Raw genomic sequence first — 23,136 nt, forward strand, 5'->3', positions numbered from 1 at the left:
TTAAGGTGTTGCCAGTCGTTGGGTTTGTTCCTTCGTGCCAAATTAAAAAGTGAACACTGTTTATTGCAGACTTGGCCTCCTTCCTGAACTCCGCCCGTTTTCAAGGTTGTAATGACATAACTCTGAATGAACACGACACATCTGTGCACAGGGAAGGGCATTTTTTCCACTGCTGTCTGAGCTATTTTAAACAGTTTGGGTAGTTCCTGAACATCGCCTGCCAGTCAGTGCACTTTGGTCTGAGGAGAAACATTTTTTTTTAATTATCTTTAGAGCAAAAAAGAAAGAAGAGCAGTTGTGTCCCTGTGTTACCTGAGCTCAGCCAGAATCTCCTGCATGCTCCACTTCCCCCCCCCCCCCCTTCAGTAGAACACTGTTACAGCTGTATTTGAAAAATGCTCAGTTGAGATTGCAGGAGCATAAAAAGAGGATGAAAGGGGTGGTTTGATGGGGGGGGGGGCGTTGGTGTTTTTTTCCGTTTTTTTTTCTAGCTGGTGGTGTAGGGACTGAACCCTGCAAAGGCTTGTGATTGACCTGGAAAAGCTGAGTTAAGTGAGTGGAACTGCACAGCATTTATCCCCGCTGAAAGTGCTGACAGGCTAAATGGACGAAAGTTTTGGGACCGGCACTCGGCAGACTCTCCTCACACAACCCAGGATTCAGAGAGACAGTGTTGCACTAACAGCCGTACAGTGTTGGTGTTTCTAACCCCCCGCCCCCCCTGTCCGAGGTCCGTGTGTCAATCCCGGGATTGGTTCAGTGCAACGATTAAAGACTCAGCTGGACTCCAATCACGGCACATCTTGGCTTACTGAGATATGGAGTTCCTGTGGCAACCCAGATGAGGACTTTGAAAAAGACTTAAAATGAATGGTGTTTCCAGTCTGGGTAAAGATAAGCAAATCTGTTTGTATAGTTACCCATCAACCAAATCTCGGAGCCCGTTGGCTTTCATCCGATGACAAATTAGCCTCTGTGGTAGTGGCGGATATTTTGGTGCTTCTGGTGTCGAAAGCAGATATTTCGGACCAATTGCCCCTAGACATTATATATTCACACAAATTAAACATCTCTCCACACAAAACACAAATTGCAATTGTGCTTGTAGGTGTTTTAGGTCCAGGCGATATTTTGGCCAATCTCTAGCTATCTGCATATGAATTTAGATAAATGAAAAAGCCGATAGCCGATGCGTTTCGGTCAATGTGTTCCGCCTCTTTTGCTCTCCACCTGAACTGTTTACCTTCAGGCGACCAAAGCCTGCTCAAACCTGATAAATCAAACTAGAAACCGAAACCGAAAAGTTTCCGGCCCCAGAGTCTTGTCCCTCGCCTACAGATTCTTCACATTTACATGCACACAAATCTGTTTCCATCACCAAAGTAGCCATCTATTCAAAAGTGAGAAGCCCAAATATATTTGGTTAAGCTTCACCACATCAAGTGGAGTTTTCTCTCGGGGTAAAAAACACTTGATAGATTTTTATTTTTTTAAATTCTCCCTGCAGATGTCATTTTGTGTGCTATACTTTTCCTTGAACGATTGAGTCGACCATTCTTCATGTACTGAAGCAAACTCTCAGCCCCTTTAATCACTCACACTTACCTCATGGCCTCGAAGAAGGACACCCTTTCTTTCCACAAGTGTTTTTTTTTTCTCCCTCTATTTTCCCCTGAACTCAAACACAGCTGCCTCGGTGGGAAAAAGGGACAAAACTTTATACTTGTTTTTTTTTTATTCTCATCTGTGTCTGTCAGGTCCTTTTCTCACAAGAGCCCGCCAGAGGAAAAACTTCGGAAAAAGCAGATGGGCTCTGTGGTTACATATGAAACAGGGGAGAAATGTGTAGCAGCCATTGTGAAGGAAAGATCTGTCATATTTCACCCACTCTGCGACAAAAACATCGAAAAAAAGAGTGAGGATGAGAGTTGCTGAAAGCAGAAGGAGAAGAGCTGTTGAGGTTTGTTGGGGTTGGATCCAGTGGGTTGTTGTCAGGCCTCCAGGGATGTCAGCTCGCTCCTTTACGGGCTTTTGCCTACAGCGAGGTGGAGGCTGGCGAGATGGCAGGAAGCGGCTGAGCCATAAAACCCATAACTCTTACAGTACTTCTGTAAAAGCATGGAGACTGTACGTGTTGGACATGGTGCTCTGTGACTGGGTTCCAAGGCTGTTCTTTTATGGAGAGGACGAGCAGGACACACTACTTTTTCTGTTGTGTGACTGTAAACTGTCACACATCCACACTTCCACACACATGACAACAGGCTGCCAACAACTCAAATGGAACACTGTTACTCTATTCAGTTATTCTAACACTAACACTATAGCTGTATACCAAGGAAGGGAGGGATGGAGACTTCTCGGGCCAAAATGAGGCAGTCTGGTCAACAGAGGGTTTCCATGATCATCCCGGCCGTACTGCTGTCGCCTAGCTTCCGAGGCTGCGGCTCAGGAAAACGAGAATGTTTGAATGGCCCTTCATATTTCCCCCAGTGCACCGTTAGCTGTTCGGTTGAGTTGAAACCTGACACTTAAGCATCGGTCATCTTGTCATCTTGGAATGGGACGAGTCTAGTTGTACCGCTGTGACGCGATCAGTCTTCAAATGCAGCCTCCGAAGGATACAGCCGCTGAATTGAGACACAGGTTATGAATGTTTCTAACCTACTGGCAGAAATTGAATTCACTGCCGTTGAAGTGGAAAAGGAAATCAGACTTTTGTGCTTCCTTTTCCTGGAATATAGGTGTTTAAATCTTGTGATTTAAGTTTTGACAGCTCCCCAGACTTAACACGAGTGCAGGGAGTTATTAACGTCTCCTTTTGTCACTGTTGATTGCACAAAAAACAACATTTTACATTAGAACGGCTTCCCAGCCAACATCAGAGTAAAGATTTGTAATATTTCTAGGTTTGTCTTTTTACCTCACTTTTCAAAGCAACATTTTTGCAGCTGTTTATACCGAGTTACAAAAGTAAAATTTCAGAACAAAAAACCCACGTTGTGCAGAATCAGAGCTCAGTCAATCACAATTAGCTCCAATCTCGGATTACAAAGTGGCACTGTGCTGTTTGTGTTCCGTCTTTGTCTTTCCACTCTTCAGATGATTTACATTATAGGTTGTCGTGACGGTTTACCACAGTAATGACATCCTGCGAGTCTGTTTGAGTGGTTTGGCGTCTCTGTTGGCTTTCTGCGAGGGCAGTCGCCCGGAAAAAACTGCACGTGATGCTGAATAATCAGGATTTGCTTTGTGTGATGATGCAGCAAGTTTTCATAACGGATCACATGAAACGGTTCCCATCAGACATCTGAGCTTTTCCTAGCCCTTATTCCTTCTACAAGTTATGTTGGTGCATTGATTTTTCAGAACTACACAGTCCCTGAGAGGAGGAACACACACACACACGCACACACAAAGAAAACAAGCAGCAGGCATTTATTTTGGCTCTCCTTGTGGCCATTACCAGTGGAACTTTGGCCTTGGGGCGACTGAAACGCTGTGAGTGAGGTTTCTGAAATAGCACAAGGATTCAGTCATCTCAAAGTCTTGTACGGCCTGAATACATTAGACAATTACCAGGCCTTCCTAGAAGTCATTGTAACACGTTTTCATAGCCATGAATATTGGATGTATGTATACGTAATCAAGAGCAGATGGAACATGGAACTGTGGAGGCTATTCTAGGCAGAGGGGAGAAGGAATGATTGAGCAGGGAAGGCTCTCTGCACTGTTTTTGCGTTATGTGGGCTCATACTTGGCGAGTGCTGAGCAAAGATAGAGTAATAAAAGTAAAAATGAGGATGGAGGACTTTCCATCAGCTCAGCGTGCATCCTCTGCTTTGAATAACTCCGTGACGCTCTTTCATCAACAACTAAAGGGCCTCTACAGAGGTAACAGTGGCCTCTTTTCATACTCGAGAATATGTGGCGAGCTCATAAAATGGACTTGAATCTCCTTTGTAAAAGATTGCAGCGTTATTGTTCCTTTCTCCTTTCTCCTGCCATGCCCTCCATCTCCAAGCTCCACTTCACAGCACTTGTCACAGCCTTGAGAGAAATACAAGGGTTCAGAGGTGATGCAGCGCCGTGAGCCGCTGAGCCGGTTTCCATGGAAGCAGGATTTTAATTCAGGCATCTCCTCAGTCAGCCAGGGTCCTGCCGTGTTATCATGGGTAACGAGTCATTGATGCTCTGCAGGGGAAGGGGCCCTGCTGCTGTGATTAAGTCCATTGGCTTTACGGAGAAGAAAGCCGGGAGACAAAAAGATCCTTACTCCACGCTCCCTCATCCAGAGAAGTGAGAAAACGGAGTCCGATGAATTCAGACAGCTGGAGCAGGAGCCGAGCACATTTCACTTGTACAGACCAGCAGGGAGGTTCTGCTATAACGCTCAAATGACGTTTCTTCCATTTTTATTATTGGCTAAATGTAGCGATAATGACTCTTATTATCGAGCGTTACAGTATAAAATCTAATATAGCTCAAATATCTTAACCGCGGCACTTTCTGGAGCTCCGGCATCGGCCTGGGCCGCACGTCAGCATGTAAATGTCAGTGATTACTGGTGATTTCAGGCCCAGTTCCACTTCATAGGCGAGGTAAAGGCAAAGTGCAAACAGCGGCGCGTCGGGTCACCTTGTCAAGAAATAGCTGAATGCTTCCTCCCAGTCCAAAAAAAAGAAAAAAAAGTGCGCAGTGTATTTTTGAGCAAGGCCAGGAATGTCAAGAGAAACAACACTTCAGTGCCCAGCGGAACAGGAAGTGTGTTTTCATTACGGTTACCCATGGGAAAGAAGGTGTCAGGAGGCCAGACCCAATCCCTCTGGCAACCAACCAAAGACTGCCCTTCAGGCACTCACCTGTCAATCACCGCCGCTCTCCTGTGCAAAGGCTGTGATTTACTCTAATAGCCCAACATTCGCCGACGCTCCTGTCCTCTGTGCTAAGTCACGGGCCTCTACTGTTTCCTCAAATAACTCAGGGCTTTACAGGCAAGTGAAGCGAAGAAATTAAAGAAAAATTACAAGAAAACAAAACTAAGGAGCTGCTACATGATCCATTTGGGTAACAAGACAAACAGATTTACTCAAAACCCCTTTGCTATCATGTGAGTTTTCTCCAAAGCCCTCGGCAAACATACCTTATTTGTTTACAGTTATCAAAAGTGCATAAAGTGATAAAATCACGTTTCTCTAAGCTACCTGGAATCTGTGTGCCAGGTGGTGGTTTCATCTAACATGATGGGATGAGACATGAATGTGAGAGTCCTCGATTTGGGGGGAAAACGATTTCTTTATTATTTTGAAATTGGTTTATGAGCTGTTCGCACTGAAGGCGTGAATCTGTTCCAGCGTTTTCATCCTCTCTGCTCAAGGTTGTGTTGTATATCGGCAGAGTTCCGACCTCTATCGCCTCCCACTTGGTGAGAGCTTTTCTAAAGGCCAGGGGAGAGTCAGGGAGGCCGAGGAATGTGCGAAAAGAGTGAATCGCACAGTTCTCCATCCTGTAAAACCTCAACAATGGCATAGACCACTTTATTCTTTATAACTTTATATAAAAAAGCATGTGAGGGCCACACTTCTCTGCAGTCAGGTTGTAAATAAGTCCACCCACACACGAATATATCCCTAAGATTTGGCTTAAAGCAGAAAGTTGATGTTTTTTTCTTTCCTCTGGTGTGTTAAATTGTTTTTTTGTGTATGTTCTGTAAAGTCAAAAAGCCCAAACTCATAAACTCCGAGCTCCTGAAACTCTTTGTCATAGTCCTAGTGTACCCTCTAACAAAGGGCAAGCAGAGGCCGACATTTCCTTCACACGCCAGGAGCAGTTAACCAATCAGAGCGGACTAGGCTCGATTGGGAGGAGGAACTTAAAGAGATTAAAGCTAAAACCCAGTGTGTCAGGCAGAGGCTGAAAAGAGGAGCTGCAGCAGTGGACAGTTTGAGGAAAGTGATGTGTCTTCTGAACATTAGAGCATTTAAACCCAAATAACCCAAATTAAAACATGAGTATTAGAATAATAGCTCAAAATATATATTTTATCGGCGACGTTTTTTACACTTAAGTATAAACAAAAATATCTATATAAAAAAAATATGTATTAAAAAAACAGAGAGTGGGTAAATATATAACCTCACCCGACACTTGTACTGGTTTTGAGGGATTGTAGGAATCATATTTTTTTTTAAGAGGGCTATGAAGTGAGCAATCGAGAACAGAGAGAGCTGTGTTTCAGAAGTGAAGTGTCTCCCTGTCCTTGGAGCGAGTTGAAGAAATGGCTTTTCTCCCTCAGCACACTGTGTAGAGCTTTGGGCAGCAGTGAGCACGGTGAGGTTATTACTCCTGGCCAGAGTCTCAGTGATCCGTCATCTGTGTGGACACCTACTGAAGTAACCGCTCCAACTCCAGCCCAGTTACCTAACCTCCTCCCAGTGCAGTTCCTCCTCACAACACACTCAACACATACACTCGTACAAAACATCCTTCAGATCCCATCTCAAGACGATCACAGCGTTTGTGCATTCCGGCTTGTTAATATTTATACAGCTCGCATTTCCATTCTTGCCGTGCTAGGCAGGTGCGGAGCATATGGTTTGTTGTCTCATAGTGAATGATTGAATAATCAGTTTGTAACCTTTTGTGGCTCGTTCTCCAGGTGTGTCATTCAAGCCCCGAGCGGATGTGTGCGGGGGGAAAAAAGGGAAATGAATAAATTACGCCGGGTAGATAGTTAGACTTCACATGGAGAAGCAGGAGAGCTCATAATGACTTATCCGTAGAGGAGGAGTGCCGTGCATGGAGCATTTCCCCCCCTTTCCTGTTCCTGCTTTTCACACCCTTTCCTCCCCCGTACTCTGCTGTACATTCTATTTTTGACACAACAGGGATGAGTAATAAATGGTTTCGCCAACAAGTGAGTGGATCGTATACAGTCTTTTCAGTATATTGGGCTGATGAGTGTAGTGCCGACACACCCTGGCAGCACAGAGCAGAAACATCCCACTCAGAGGCGACTCCCACGCCGCGGCTCAGGCCAGGTCTGCAGCCAGTAACGTTTGCCAGCGGGAGAGTAAGTGACACTGGTGAAGTACACTGATGCTGCGGCCCAGTTCTGGATTGGTTAAAGGATATATAGGCCACCATGCTGGGGTCCTTCAAAAGCGCCGAGGGATAAATGTGTGCTTTAATTTCCCATCTTAATCACAAGGCAGTCGCCCAGATCCAGTTTACAGCTCAGGATGTGATGTGAGACATATGATTAAAATAAAAAAGGAAATGGATTGAGTCATCTGTAATTGATCTTTTTTAAATAATAACCATGGATCGCATGATTTAATTCAAGGGGGGTTGACAGCAGACTTTGCAGTTCTCCTCAGCTTTACTGAGGTTTTAAGCCCGTTGTTATGGTGAAACTTTGTTTTGGATGACTTCCATTACTGTCGTCAGTGTCGTTCTTGGCCACAGCAAGCAGCTGCTTTAGCTAAAAAAACATGATTTGTGCTGCCAGCCCAGCCCCAAGTAACAGAAAGACAAAGTGAGCAACATCCTGGTGAACACAGCTGAGCATTTAGCAGCTATAGGGAGGAATATTTATTTCTCAGCAGTTGGTGGAGCCCAAAAACCCAGATAAAAATATAGCAAATTCTGGTCTTACATGTGTCAGGTGGACACAAACATGACTCCAAGTGAATGCTAATGCTAATCAACATCTGCTAGAGGTTTGCTTTATTGACCTTTTAATATGAGGGGGATAATGTTTGAAGCAACCTGCTGAACAGAGATGAGCATTTAGCAGCTAAAGATGCAGATATATCTCATAGGAGTTGGAGGAGCCCAAAAAACAGCAAAAAATGTGACCAACTTTTTACTTAGGTGGACACAACATGAATCCAAATGAATGATGGATGTGAAGATACGCAACCAAACATGAACAGGTTTCCCATATCAACATTTAAACATAAGGGGATAGAGTTAAAAAAAGATAGCTCACTTAAACTCTCTTCAGTGGTGACCTCATTCTGTGCAGCTCAATTTATATTTTGATTTAAACAATGTGCACAATCATCACAAATCTCCCAAATCTTAAAACCTCCCACAATCCACTGCAGCAAAAGTTACCCACGGGAGCTGCTCTGTCTTTGTGACCACCGTAATGAATCAGGGCACCTGTACACACATTGGGTTTCTGTGATGTATGTACAGATGTCGTAACTATGCCAACACGACACGCACACGTATGTCACTGATTCATCACCACCATTGATACGCCGCACCACCCTCCTACACACTGTACAGCATCTCTCTTTACACGCTTCCTCTCTTTCTTCTTGCCTGTCTTTTTCTTTTCTCGACGTACCATCCAATATATCCCGGCCCTGTGAATTTGCCAGAGCTCAGGAGATGAAGAAACTGTCTCTTCTCAGTTGGATCTCTTTCTTCTTTGTTTACCCCTCGCTTCAGTCTTTCCCTCTCTCCCCTCGTTCAGTCTTCACCTCTTCAAGACAAAGTCACCTCTTTGTAAACTTCACCCTTTATCCCCCCCCCCATATATATTCTCTCTTGTCAGTCTTCAGCGATGACGTCTCGTGTATATATTATATTTTGGTACATCGGTTACTGTCCTTCTGCCCGTGAACCCGTTTCCTTTTCCCTCATTCATCGTTTCCTGTCCGTCTCCTGTCCACCTGTCTGTCTGTGTGTGTGTGTCCCTCTCCTCCTCTTCCTCCCTATAGGTGTCTGTCACACCGTCTTTCTCTCTGTCACCCGCCCGTCTCCCACAACCTAGGATGACTCCCTCTCTTTATGACAGCTGACATGTGGCAATTTCGCTTTGTTAATGACAAGAAATGTGCCAATTACCTCTCCGGATGTTTCACTGCCAATCAGACGCTAACAAGCTGTGAGTGCTTGTGTGTGGTTGTGTGTGTGTGTGTGTTTGCATGTGTGTGTGTGCCTCTCTGTGTACTTGCTGGAGTCTGTTGAGAGAAAGTTGGACAGTCTTCTTCTGCAGACTTTTAATCATCTGAAATCTTCTCACAAGGATGGTGTAGAGATTGGCTTACCTTTTCATCTCTGGTTTTATTAATGAGCCCTAATTATAGTCGCAGCAGAATAAATGATGGGTGAACTGCTGCTCACTTTTGCTCTCGCGCTCACACGTCCCCACTTCTGACACGAGTCTCTTCCACATTCTATCCCTCGTCACTCCGTCTCCCTCCCGCCCCTCCATCTGCGCTGAAAAGCTCTTTTGTTCAATTTTTAATTACCTTCTCATTTAAAAGTGCTCTTGACATCCGAACGCAGCACGTTTGGAGAGGCCGCCCCTGTGATTGGTGCGAAAATTGGATAACCGCCTTTTTGTATCCCCGTCAATCTCCATTCGGAGAGATCAGACCTTTCAGTTGGCGGTGCCACATGTCCCGCACTCGCTGCTGTGAGCGGTGAAAGACAAAATATTTATCGTGTCAACAAAACAACCGTTTCTCCTGTTTGCATCATCGGTATTTGTTTTAGTGGAGTTGTGTTCCCTCGTTTTTTTGGCTCGACAAAAGGGAGCAAAAAAATACACAACCTTGTGTTAAGAACGTGGTCAAATGTACACACATGGGTTGTGCTCCCTGGTCATGATTTCACCCCATTCGCATGTTTGTTTGTCGGTTACTTTGTTTGTTTATCAGTAGGATTACGCAAAAACTATTGAATAGATTTCACCAAAACTTAACGGAAGGATGGGACATTGGCCAAGACAGAACCTGTCAAATTTTGACGTAGATTTGTACAAAGACAAAGACATTTTGTGACATTTTCACAAATTTTTTATGGAAAAAAATCTGGCATATTGAGGAAACTATTATTTATGAGTGTGCTCAATTTGGTGCAGCTTGAATTTAAGGGGACTGTTGCTGGTATCCACTCTATTTACTGCCTTTCTAGTTGGTAATTGAATACAATTCAAAGGTTTGAAGACAAACACACAAACATTGATGTTTACTGCATAATAACTGTCGACTGTAAGAGGGTATTTTCTTGATAGGTTTTAAATATGTCACTTGAGGGTACAGGCTGGTGAATTACTGCAAAACTATTCTGGTGCATCAATTTCAATAAAACTTGTGACAGCAGATGTCAAAACAGATGAGCTGTAATACAATTACACAGAAGCTAATTCCATAGGACAGTACTGAAATACATAAATATGTACACATCTTATAAAATATACATGCTTTGCTACAAATATCTGGAGTAACCATTAAAATGCTATATATTCTTAATCTTAGATTTAGTTCATAAAAATGTTGCCTATGCATCTCACATCTGCAATTCCAACACAACTGCTACAAACACAGATTAAGTATTTTGTTGTCTTCGCACAGGCTGTTAATGGACTTTGCTAATAATAAATCTGCTTCAATCAAGCGTCGAGTTCTTTTTGTCGAGGAATGTTTATGTTTCTAAGTGCTCCGCGGATGTGATGCATCTCCTCTACATAGAAAAACTGATGTCATGCTGCACTTTTACACTTATTGCATTGTGCTCATGTGAGAGAGCGGTTTAATTTCAGCTCGCGTATACGGCTGCTGAGGGAATCCTCTCCCTTCCGGCTCTGTGCGATTAATTCAGCTGATCCATGTTTATGGAGGGAAACACTCATAAGAACCAAATCGGCAGAGGACACACATCACACTGAGTGAAGCTGGGCTCATATTAACTTCTGCATGCAGTGTTTGCTCAGATAGAAGTTCCCTCATGGGCGTTGGTGTCTTATGAGGTGCGATGCTGCGGGTTGCATGAGCTGAAGAGGTTAAATGTGAATTTATTTTGAAGCCAAGCACTGATCATATTTTATTCCCGGCCTCTTCAGTGTGTTGCGACTGGATAAGAGAGCAGCCAGCCTTTGCCGAGTTGTGACAGTGACTGGCATTTTTCATATCTGCCATGTCGAGCTAACGGCTAACACAGATACTGGAGGAGCTGGTGATGCATCTGAGCCGGTGTGTGTCACAATCAGCTCCATCTTCCCCTTTGAGAAACTTCTAACAATGCAAGTCTTGGCCGGTGTTTTGAACATGTCTGCGCCACTACACTATTCCTGTGGTGTTTCACAAGCAATCCAACAGTGAACAATAGTGAGCGGAGACTGTTTTGTCTTGGCAGGACTCATATCAGGTTATTGCCCCACATTTTATTTTTTTTAGATACTTTATCTCTCGTGGGAAAGAACCTTTATAAACATCCCCTCTTATCTGTGCCTGTGCTGCTCCTTGGTGTCTTATCTGTTATCAGGCCGTGGTCCTCATTGGATTTCACAATACACAGGACGTCTGCTGTTTGCCAGGCCTCCTCATGACTGGACAGCTTCTTTGAAGAAAACCAGAGAAGCAGGAAATATTTCTCTTAAATCAAAGCGGCTGCAGAGGTGTGAGGCATGAGACGTGCGATTTATTTTCTTAAAGCTGGGGGGAGGAGGGAGGGAGGGGGGGGGGGAAAGGATTTGGGGGTGATTTACGGCTTTAAATGTCCCCTGTTCTGTGATGGTGCCAGGAGTTCAGCGCCGGTATCATTTAGGGATGTGGAACTCGTAAGGAAAGGTCAGGGAGCCTCTGTGCTTCAGGAAGTGTGGAGTTTTATTTCTCCGGCTCCTGACGATGCTGTTGTGCTTTGTTCTAGGGGGAGAATGAAAAGAGCATGATTGCTATTGACTCCTTGTAGCAGGACCTCAGAGACCGGACTCTAATCCTGGCCCTCACTATTGCAGAAGTTAGACAGACACAAGAAAAACTGTAGCTGTTTAAACACTTTACATTTTAATTTGGTCAGCCTGTCTTATGTCGACTCTCACATCGTCTGTCCTGTTGTCGCCGTGGCCATCTGTGTTTCATCTTCCTCATGTTGTGCTCCTCTTATTCTTCTTCTTCTTCTCAGGTGGAGTGGCTAAAGAACGAAGAGGTGATTGATCCCGCGGACGACAGGAACTTCTACATCACCATCGACCACAACCTGATCATCAAGCAGGCGCGTCTCTCCGACACGGCCAACTACACCTGTGTGGCGAAGAACATCGTGGCCAAGAGACGCAGCACCACCGCCACAGTCATTGTCTACGGTAAAATAATAAAATAAAATAATATTACCACACTGAACATCCAGAAGGTCTCACATCTCATGACCCAAAAAAAAATGATCCTCCTTATTGGCCACATGAGAGAGAAGCATCAGTAGTCGGCTCAACTCCGAATGAAACAAATTTCAAAGTCACTCTGCATGAAGTGAATCTCTCTCTCTCTCTCTCTCTCTCTCTCTCTCTCTCTCTCTCTCTCTCTCTCTCTCTCTCTCTCTCTCTCTCTCTCTCTCTCTCTCTCTCTCTCTCTCTCTCTCTCTCTCGCCCTCTCTCTCTCTCTCTCTCGCCCTCTCTCTCTCTCCCCTGGCTCTCACATCGCCTCATTTTGTTCCTGCCGCAAGGTGTGCAGAGAAGTTGGAGATTTTTGCTGAAACGCTAGCAAGGTGCTGATGTGGCTGAGCGGTACTTAAAGGCACCCCCGCTGTGGATTCACACAGACTCACCCACCGTCTCCCCGACATCAACCCAACACGACTGTCACTGCGCGGCGAGGCTGTGAAGCTAAAACTTCCACGTCTGCTGGAGGCTACTCCAGACAGGAGAAGTGACACATGAAACACATGCTCCTTTAAACCTGGGAGATTGTTTTCCTGTACGCAGCGACTAGTCCTCTCCATAGTTCAGTTAACTGAGGCCGGTGTGGAGTTCATCCTGCGCTTGATAGGACGCCTCGTGATACTGCGGGTTTACTTTTTGTGGGATTAAGTAAGATCAACACCACATCGGGGGTTTATGAACAGCTCAGTCAGACTGGATGAAGTGAAAATACCTTTGTTTGTTTGTTGTTAGTTAAAGTGGAACTTCACTTCACCAAATGCCTCCTCCTGGAAATTCAGAAATGCCTTTGGAACCCAGCGCTGGGCGGCAGGGCTCAGAGACACCTACCGAGCTGTTGGAACCACTGGCTCTCGAACGGCGTATGTGTGAGAGGATGGGAGACGTCTCTGAATAGATGATGTGGTGGTTTTGGGATGAAGTTTCAGCACGGATTTGAAAATGAGCGGCCCACCTCTAAAAAAAACAATAAATGTCATGAAGTGAAGACGTCCCAAATTGTTAACTCTACTTCAGCATTGGCCCCTGCATGGTTCAAGATGGTTTGAAATTCTAGAGGGCGTTTTCAACCCATAAATGTGGATTTTGAAATTAGATTAGGTCCCAAATGTGATTTTAAAACCGGTGTTAATGTGTTACATCTAAAAACAGTCACATAATTTAGTTTACAGCTCAAAGAAACAAATTTAAGTGTGCAGTAGCACTTTCGGGTTGAATTTAACCGAGCACTGAGGATAATGTGGCAATTGGGGAGTCAATGTAAGAGTGATGCATTAACACAAGTTGTACTTTTAAGAAAGTTGTTTTCAGGTACAAGTATCGCTGTTTTTTTACTGTCAGGAACACAGTGTATGTAGTTTTAAAAAACTTGCTCTGATGTTGACCCATTCTTGAGAAAAAGTAACTCAAGCCACAAGCTCTTCTGTTTGTGCTGTGCTTGCTTCTTTATCCCCCCCCCCCCTTTTCCAAAAATCTGTGTGCTACTGAGCTGTATGTGGAAAAGCACATCCCCACAAAGCTGTATGAGAAGTCCAAAAGAATAAGTAAGACTTGTGTCTGATGCTAGTCATAAAACAATAAGACGGATAGGCAGTGTGTTTTTAGCCCAGTGGTTTCCTGCCCGAGCCAATGCAAGGACACTGGAAACAGGAGCACGAGCTGGCAAGAAAAAGGAGGAAAAACGAGGGAGAGGGAGAAAAAAGATAGAGCCATAATCCACGGACGAAAAGAGAGAAGACAGTAAGGAAGTGTTGGGGGGTTTTGGCGGTCTTCCCCACGAGTTCGATATTTCGGGCTTCACTCGTGAGCATGTCGCATTTGAAAGCCGCAGGCTCTGGGGGGGGCCTCGGCTCCACCATCTCAAAATGCCACAGACTCGTTCTCAGCCAAAAGCCCTGGTGTCACTCTCCACTGGATTTAGTCGCTGACAGAGATGGATGAGAGAGGAAGGGAGGCATTAGGAGGAATCAGTGAATGGAAAATGCGCAGCAATCGGACCGGAATTTACTGTCTGGCTGCACGGCAGAGTAACGACCTGAGAGTTCAGGGTCAGGACGCAACAAAATAAAACTTGCACTGTATATTTAACAGTGGGTAAATGACTGTAAATTGATGTGTCCAAGATTCAAATAACAGTAAACGATGTTCCTATAATTCTCACTAACGACAAACCAAACCAAAAACCCAAATGTTGCGTTTGTGTTTATGCTTGTAACCCCCTATTGCCTGAATTAATTTCCAATTATATAAAAAAAATTATTTTGGCTGTTGTACAGATTCTAAATTAAGTGGAGATTGTTAATTTCAATATAGCATGTACAATAGATATAAAATGTTGGTATGAGGCAAATTAGCGACATTAGGCATAATGGGGCATAAACGTAATTTAAAAAATGTTCCAGTCTCTGGTATGTAGATTATTATATTGATGCTGCTTTTGCTTGAAATTGAATAACAACATATGTTTCTGTAAAATCATTGCTGTTCCATCATCACAGTATTTCAAATACAGCTTAATATCAATACCAAGGGGCTAGTATGTATTCTCCACTGCGACCACTAGACGGCGGCAGAGTACTACCAATACCTTCATGGTATGTGTAGTATTTGCACCATCAGGCATTAGTGGGATAAAAAGACCGGAACGAATTCGCGACATTTTTAATTCTCGTTTCATTTGTTTAAATGTCATCTTGTGTTTTAATGTTTTTTATTTCACCTCATTCTATTTTTTCTATTTGCTTTATGCCCCTTCGTAACTTTATAGCCTGTTTTTAAATATAATTTCCCTTTTGGTGAAGCCACCTGAGTAAGAGCTGAGAAAGCATATAACATGTTTTCTTTACCATCTATTCCAGTGAACGGTGGATGGTCCACATGGACGGAGTGGTCGGTGTGTAACAGCCGCTGTGGCCGCGGTTACCAGAAACGCACACGCAGCTGCACCAACCCGGCGCCCCTCAACGGGGGGGCCATCTGTGAGGGGCAAGGCATCCAGAAGCTGCCGTGCAACCCTCTCTGCCCAGGTAATGGCACAAAATGTCAATACACCCACATGTTAGTGGGTGGAAAGAGGGTTTGGGTGTGCAAATGTTAAATACACAAAAAAAACATGATGCAACTCTGTGTTTGCATATCTCGCTCTGTTTGTGCCTCCGCCTTTATCTGTGTGTCCCTCTCCCACGCATATATATCCCTGGCCGTCTCCATCACGTGTCCTGGCACCCACTCCCGCACACACGATTGTCTTCATCTCCTCATTTGCCATTTCATTCACTCTGTCCTGGTGTGTGTCCTGTGTGTTGTGTGGTAGTGGATGGCCTGTGGACAGAGTGGAGTAAGTGGTCCACCTGTGGGACAGAGTGCACCCACTGGAGGAGGAGAGAATGCAACGTCCCGGCACCAAAAAACGGGGGGAAGGACTGTGAGGGCATGGTGCTCCAGTCCAAGAACTGCACCGATGGGCTGTGCATGCAGAGTGAGTACTCGACTAATCCTCTGCTACTCTCTCTGACCCGCCAACCAAAGACATTTCTTTAGCCTTTGACCATGAGTTTCCCCGCGGCTCTTTCATCACCACGCTGTGTTTCACATCCCCACATAACACTTTCACCCCCGTCTCTCGCTCACTCTGTTTCACTTCACTCATACATAAACAATAAGACATGCTAAAATGCTTTCTCTCTGTGTCCTCCGCACTTGATCTGTTTCTCTCTTTATTTGCACATGCATAATCCACCAAAGCGGCTGGAGAAAAAAGGGACATAAAAGGCAGAAACCACTGCACGTCGTTCCCTGTGTCAGCTTTGCTTAAAATTTAAGCACATGTCAAAGAAAGACCAGGGCCACAAAGGGAAACACTCTAAGTAGTTATCCATGTCACAAGCTAAGCAGTCGGGAGTTATATTTAAAATAATAATAAGTGATTATGTTGTAATTACATAAGGGAGGTCACGGCTTCCAAGCTGCTCTGATTACTACCCTTAATTCTCAAACTGCAGATTCCTAAGGTCCAATGAGAGGAATCACAAAGCCACAGTGGCACAAGTGAAGACTTGCTCCTTTTTCCCGAGCTGCCAATTACACGTGTCAGGAAGTGAACATGAATTGAAGCAGAGTCTCCAGGTTGCAGCAGAGTTTCTCCTCCCTCCCGTAGAAAAGAAATCACAATTCTTCTACTGGATTTATTTGTATTGTTGTTCACAACAAAAGAGCCGAAGCCGGTCTGAGGTGCTGCCAGATATTTCTCCTGCAGGCGGCCGATTGTTTTGTGCTTCTCTTTCTTCCATCAAGTTAAAAACAGCCTCTCGGTTCAGTCCGGCCCACAGTGCTGCCCCCTCTCCCTGATAACACATTCACAGATTGGAATCCTGCTGCATGTGTGCATCGCGCGTGCGGAGAGGTTAAAGGGTAAAACTATTTTAAACACTTGAGATTCATCTACTCATTCTGTCTTTGCCTTCGTGCCAGTTCAGGTTCTGTGACAACCAGAGAAAGAGGAACAGAGTGAAATGGCTGAAAACAATGCGGCGCATAGGAGCTGATTTATTCTCCATTCCTCTCCAATTAACATCTCTGAAGGTGTTAGAGCCACACGTAATCACAGATGCCTCCATTGTGTGCATAACCCGCTGCAGATGGTGATTGTGACACCGACACCAACAATATGAAAGGACTCTGCTGCTGGATGTCGGCAATTCCATGCAGCTGCTCGTCACTGTGTGCCGCTGATCTGAGCCTTTCTGCCCTGCGAGGTTGTAAACTGCTACCTCCAGCGTGCTGCTGACATGATGCACTCATTGGCAGTCGCCATGCATCTTAAATGCAGCTGGTTGAGGGATCTGCGTGCGTCTGTCCAAAGTAAACACACGCCGCACGGTACGCACACATGTACCGAGGAATGACAGGAAACTATGACTTCAGCGTGCGGTGATTTCATTTAACGTCTTTATTCATCTTGTTTTATTTCCCTCTGCGGCACAAGCACACATTCACTCCCCCCCCCCCCCCCCCCCGCCGCACGCCCTCCGTAACTCAGCCTATCACAGGAGCATTACTTCTCGCCGGATTGATGGCCAGTTTGCAGAGAATATAAAGCCGTAATGATATAGATTTAGGATCGTTTCAGAGATTGATTTTTTTTGGAAAGCTAAGAGGGTGAAGCCACTTATGTCAATGCTAATGACCATTTCCACTAGCGTTTAGGAGACCGGCCCCATTATCTAAAAGCTCATATTATAGCAAATATGATTGGGAGTGGAAGTTGTGTGCAATCTGAACTCACCTTGGACCGCTGAGCTGCTCCCTCCAGTGCAGCGCTGGGGTCTGAGCAAACACGTGTCCGTGGATTCCGTTGCAGCTTGATCTCATTTTCGGTGGTTTGAATTTATTTAAATCATCTCAATTGCCTTCCATCTCAGAAATCTGGCGGAGGAACACGATCTGACGAGAGCTGGAAACAGAGCTCCCGGTGTTTCTCCGTTGCAGACGCGCTGGAAAAAAACTCGGCCGACCCGCGTCAAAAAGGAAAGAGTTGCGTTCGTAATTTACTTTGGAGCTTGTTCATCGCATTTAGACACTCCTTGGGTTTGGATTACACAAAGTTAAGTATCTACACATTGATATGGAGAGCTTGCACTTTCACAACTCTGACACTTGCACTCCCTCTTTGATTCTGATGTTGTTTTCCCAGCGTTTGGTAAGTTGCTCTTTCCGACTTGACATTGTCTGTACGTATTGATCTGGACAAAGGAGAACGCACACACACACACACACACACACACACACACACACACACACACACACACACACACACACACACATACACACACACACACACACACACACACACACACACACACACACACACACACACACACACACACACACACACACACACACACACACACACACACACACACACCCCAGCAAAGGCAAACAGCGGAGAATCCCGACTCGAGGGTTCACCTCAACAGGAAGTTACTTACAAGTGGTCAACAAGATTTCGATCCAATGCAGACTGATAGTATCATCATTTTCCACCGTATGGATTTCGGAGTAAATACCCGAATTAACTTGTAGCTCTCGGAATGATGACATCAGTTCTGCCAGACGACAGCGGATTCCCAGAGGTTGGATTCCTGCCATATTCAAATAATTTATGACTCAAACACAGACGGTGATTTCCTGTACGCATCCCCTTTCCTCCGAGGCCCGGCGCTGTCAGCACAGGAATCATTTTGTCTTTCTCTGAGGTTTCCTCCTCGCAGCCCACCCACTGAAGCATGCTCTCACCCGGCTCCGCTGTAGAGGGCTCGGTCAGGATGAACAGAAACTCTCCGGGATGGGTTGGGACGGGCCATCAGTTAGACTGACCCTGACAGTCACCTCCCCCTGCTCCGGCCCGGCCTCCCTGTGGCCTGATTACATGTACACACCAGCCCCATCTATCAAGCCATTGATTTTCCTGTCGCTCCACTTGTCTGCCTGTGGCTCTGCCCCTCTCCAATAAGGACTTCATTGTTTGTATAGTTGTTTATGGATGTCCCAGGGAGACTGAATATTATGTGTACTGTAGTGCGCCGTCCCCGGCTGCCATCGGAGCCCGCTCTCCTCTTCAATTCAACATAATACCTGTCCACAACAAAGCCCCATTTGGGCCTGAAAAGCATTTTTTCCCCCCAAATCTCTGTCTTTTTTTTCCAATCCCCTTCTTTCCTAACATAATTGTTCCTTTTATTCCACGCACCACCGTCTCCATCCGCCTTCGAGTGACAGATGCAAGGCTGCAGAGCTTCTATTGACTCTGCAGGAGCCCACACTTTATCAGCTCCTCCATTCCCCCCCACCTGCCAGCATCAGTCCTGCTGCTGCGGCTGCGGTGGAGGCACTAAGCCCAGTTGATGGATCACGCCGGTCCCTCACAGAACCTCCATGTCCCCCCCCCCCCCCTGCTCGTCTCATCCATCTCTATACGCTATGCACTGATCTGGGGAGGAGGGGGGGCCAAATCAAGAAAGATCACTTCCCCGTGTCATCACTCCTACTCATGAGTTTGTTGCTGTCTCATTTGTTGAGTTTGTTTTTCTGTTGGCTTAAATTTGATTTTCATCATCCGTCTCCCACCATCTCTCCCCTGCCCTCTCCCTCCCTCTCTCTCCCATATCCCTTCCCTCTCCTCAAGGTTCCTTTTATCAGAAGTCCTCAGAGGCAAAAGACAAGAGTGATTTGGGGAATTCATGTGAGTTGTTGTTTTTTTATTTGTATCATTTGTCATTTTACATACGTTTTTTTCATTGATTCTCGTCTTTGATTGTCTCGAATCTATGGCTTCATTTCATGTTTTTTGCACTGACAGATAAATCAACATGTGTTTTCATTCTGTTAGGAAAAAGATTTGGTAACAGAAGGAAGATACATGTTTGCCGTTGTTCTTTTCTTGTCCGTGTATGTTTCGTCACTCCCTCGTTTTTCTTCCGTACGAAATCCCACCTCAGTGGATTTTCTTTTCTCAATCCTGCTCTGTCCTCTCTCATAAAGTTTCTCTGCTAGCATGTTTGCTGCCTGATCACAGCCACGTTAGCGCGCTGTAAGCCCGACCCGACACAGCCCTTTACCCTGCTGCTCCTCATGAACTCCCCCCCCGACACTTGGCCTGTGTCTCTCTATCTCCGCCTCGGCTCTGTACATCTCACAGAGGATGGAATGTTCAATAATCCTTCTCCATTTCCATCTCTTGTACTTTTTTCCCCTTCCCGACAATGGCTCATGTTCAAAAGGATGTATTAATCTAAGTGATACATTTGAATGCGTACACTTAGCAGGTTGCCGCCTTTATCATCAAAGTGCGGACGGGAGATTGTTCAACCGAGGGGGGATATATGTTAAATATCTGCAGGGGAGCTCGGCAGCCGGAGCACAATGAAATTACATTCCCTGACTTTCATCATTGGTGCCGAGCTCTGTTTTCTGCTGGTGTCTGTGCCAGAGGAAGGATTAGAGGGGTCGAACATATATGAGGATGTATCTTGACACTCCTCCTTAGTCTGATGTCTCTGTTAGGGCTGGAAATAGAACGCCCAGTCCGCACACGTCTTTCCTCAGAGCTGAAGGGAAATATTCTTTGAAATGACTGAGCAGCATTAAATCCCCCCCGTGCCCGCCCCATTTAACTGCGGCCATTCAATACATCTTAAACATAAGAGAGGATCTACTTTTTTAAATCACCGTGTTTATAATGTCATTGTAAGGAAGGTCATACCCAATTTCAGCTTAGGAGGGATTCTCTAAAAGCATGAAATGTAATGGATTTTAAACAGATGCACAGATAAAACACATTTAAAACCCTTTTTACGTGGAAAAATCGAGTCATATCCGGAGAAAAGGGAGCAAACGCACTTACTATCTCGAGTGTGTGATTAAAAAAAATTACACAACTTGTGTCTTTTGCTTGCCACAGAAGTACTCTGCTCTTGCTCTTCCTCCGTCTTTGTGCAGGAGACAGATTGAGTGCCATCTGTACGGCTGAGACACACAAGGCTAATTTACACAAATGCTTGGCCATCATGAACGTCCTCAAAGTGCTGTGAGGGGATTAATGTTTGATGCTGCCATCTACTGGTGGAGATTCCCGGCCATTTGCATACTCAAATCATCTCAAGAACAGAAAGATTCCCTTATTAGGTTACTATACTCATACTGTACTTTGTTTTTTTAACTTTTTTCTTCACTCCCCTGACATGTGCAGTGTGTACTTATTCCTACACAAGCTCACACATGTCCTTACAAGAGAGTTCCTCCCCCCCCGACCCATTTGTCAGCTCGGTGACGGGCGAAGGACATTTTTCTTACCGAACGACACCGAGAGTTCAAACCGTCAGTAGGCAATCCATTAAAAGGTCTGATCTGTAATGAGTGCCTGTCGGAGTCTGCGTCTCGAACAGCCGCGTTCCCATGCCAGGCCTGGTAATCACAGAGGTTTCTCCAGCTGGAAAGTGGACAGCGAGACCCCGGGAGGGAGATGAAAGACAGTTTTGAGAAATGCAAGCGATGTCTAGATCGTATCTGCACTGTGTAAGAACAAAGCCGGAGACCGACTCTGAACTCCAACACAGAGCACGGCAATTTAAAGATGAAGACGTCCATATCTCCGTCTTCAGAGCTTTGGATCTGGCTTCTGATTCTGCTTGTTAGGGCCGTGTGTCATTGGGTTGCACCGGAGGAGCCTTAATTGTACCATTGTCCACGGGGTTTAGCATCATTAGCATCGTTATGGTTTATGTTGTTGCTTACAGTTACCTTGATCATGCACTGTGCACAGACACACACACACACACACACACACACACACACACACACACACACACACACACACACACACACACACAATGTAGCTTCTAAGGAGACATATTAACCATGAGTCACTGACATGGATTCAGAATGTTAGTGAGTGGGAGCTGTGTGAGTTAAAAATAAAGTCAATTCAACGTTGAATGTCAAAGCTAAAGGTGAAAATGACCCAAAGTAATTTATAACGTATGCATCATTATGCAGTTTTACTTTTGACAATAAGGAATGTCCCGTTTTATTTCATCAACACACAGACTAATTGCCACAGCAGGTCAGCACTTATTTTACCCATACATGGTTATTAATATCCGACTCAATCTTAAACCAGGATATTAATCTTTATCACAACTCCTGCATACTAATAAAGAAGGGTTAACACTGTTGATAAAAGCCTATGAGATCTTACATTTTTTTTCTCTTGTGTTTTGTCTCTGTTCCTATGTCACCCCTCGACCCTCTTCCTCCTCCACATCCTCCTCCTCCTCCTCCTCCTCCTCCTCCTCCAGTGGCCCCCAGTACAGACGACGTAACTCTCTACGTGGGTATCGTCATAGCGGTGATCATGTGCCTGGTCATCTCCGTGGTCGTGGCGCTCTTCATCTACAGGAAGAACCACCGGGACTTTGACTCCGACATCATCGATTCCTCCGCCCTGAACGGCGGCTTCCAGCCAGTCAGCATCAAGACGTCCCGTAAAGGTGTGGCACAGGAGAGATGTGATGTAGCACGAGATGGGTTTCTCTTGCTTGTGGGGGTTCGAGTGGCTTTTACATCACCTGTGAGTCAGCTAGTGAACACCTGATCCCTCTAGGGCCGGGCAATAAAACCATATTAATACCTATAGCAATATAATATTAATCAATAGCAATATAGTAAAGGCTTGTATATATTGATTTATTCCCTATGCATCGTGCAATCACAGTGAGGTGTGATAACATGTAGGGGATCTACCTCCGATTTTTAAAAGGTTTTGCTATTTCGCAAATGTAACTTTAAACTTTAAAGAAATAATAACGTGACATTTATGGTGATGACAATCGATACCGACTGAAATGCGCAATTTTTAACTTGATATCATTTTTTGCCATATTGTCACATCGTAGCTGGGCAATATTTCAAAAATACTTGAGAATGATAATAAGACACTTAAGTTTCATTAGGCAACAGATGCTTAAATATTTGTTAATATCTTTCTCTAAAAAGTATTATTTTAATACTAAATAGGGCAAAACTTGCACAGTAAAATAAAAATCTATTGGGAAGCAGTTGACAAATTTTGACTCAACAAAAAATTGAAATAAGTGAATTTATGATTTATATCTTATTAAAGAAGATCTGTCCATACATTCCTCACATGTTTTTCAATGTTCAGTAATACAATAAGTTTTCAGTCTCACTTGAGCCTCCATAGCATGAACCTGATGAGACTCGGAGGCTCTGGAAGCACATGTGTGTAACATGCCACCACGTTGCCTCTGTGCCTGGAGGTGAGCTGTAGGTGATTCTGTGAGAGAAACACAGGCAGCATGCTCGTGCGGTCAAAACTATTAAAATCCACGTCGGTGTGATGCCTATGCTCCGTAATTAAGCCGTAATAAGGCCACTCTGTATGT

At 44.9% G+C, this 23,136-nt stretch overlaps 1 protein-coding gene across 2 annotated transcripts in view; it reads left to right on the plus strand.

Moving 5' to 3' along the window:
- Nucleotides 1–23,136, plus strand: part of unc5cb (unc-5 netrin receptor Cb) — a 119,852-nt gene that overhangs the window by 82,564 nt on the left and 14,152 nt on the right. Inside the window, exons 5-9 of one of the 2 annotated variants that reach the window (XM_061079054.1) lie at nucleotides 11,926–12,106; nucleotides 15,034–15,201; nucleotides 15,489–15,653; nucleotides 19,359–19,415; nucleotides 22,030–22,221. In XM_061079054.1, the coding sequence (XP_060935037.1) occupies nucleotides 11,926–12,106; nucleotides 15,034–15,201; nucleotides 15,489–15,653; nucleotides 19,359–19,415; nucleotides 22,030–22,221 (763 nt within the window). The remainder of the gene's footprint in view (nucleotides 1–11,925; nucleotides 12,107–15,033; nucleotides 15,202–15,488; nucleotides 15,654–19,358; nucleotides 19,416–22,029; nucleotides 22,222–23,136) is intronic. The other variant, XM_061079064.1, reaches the window with a different exon arrangement.

This window comes from Limanda limanda, chromosome 1, assembly GCF_963576545.1.
Source record: "Limanda limanda chromosome 1, fLimLim1.1, whole genome shotgun sequence".
Classification (NCBI taxonomy): domain Eukaryota; kingdom Metazoa; phylum Chordata; class Actinopteri; order Pleuronectiformes; family Pleuronectidae; genus Limanda; species Limanda limanda.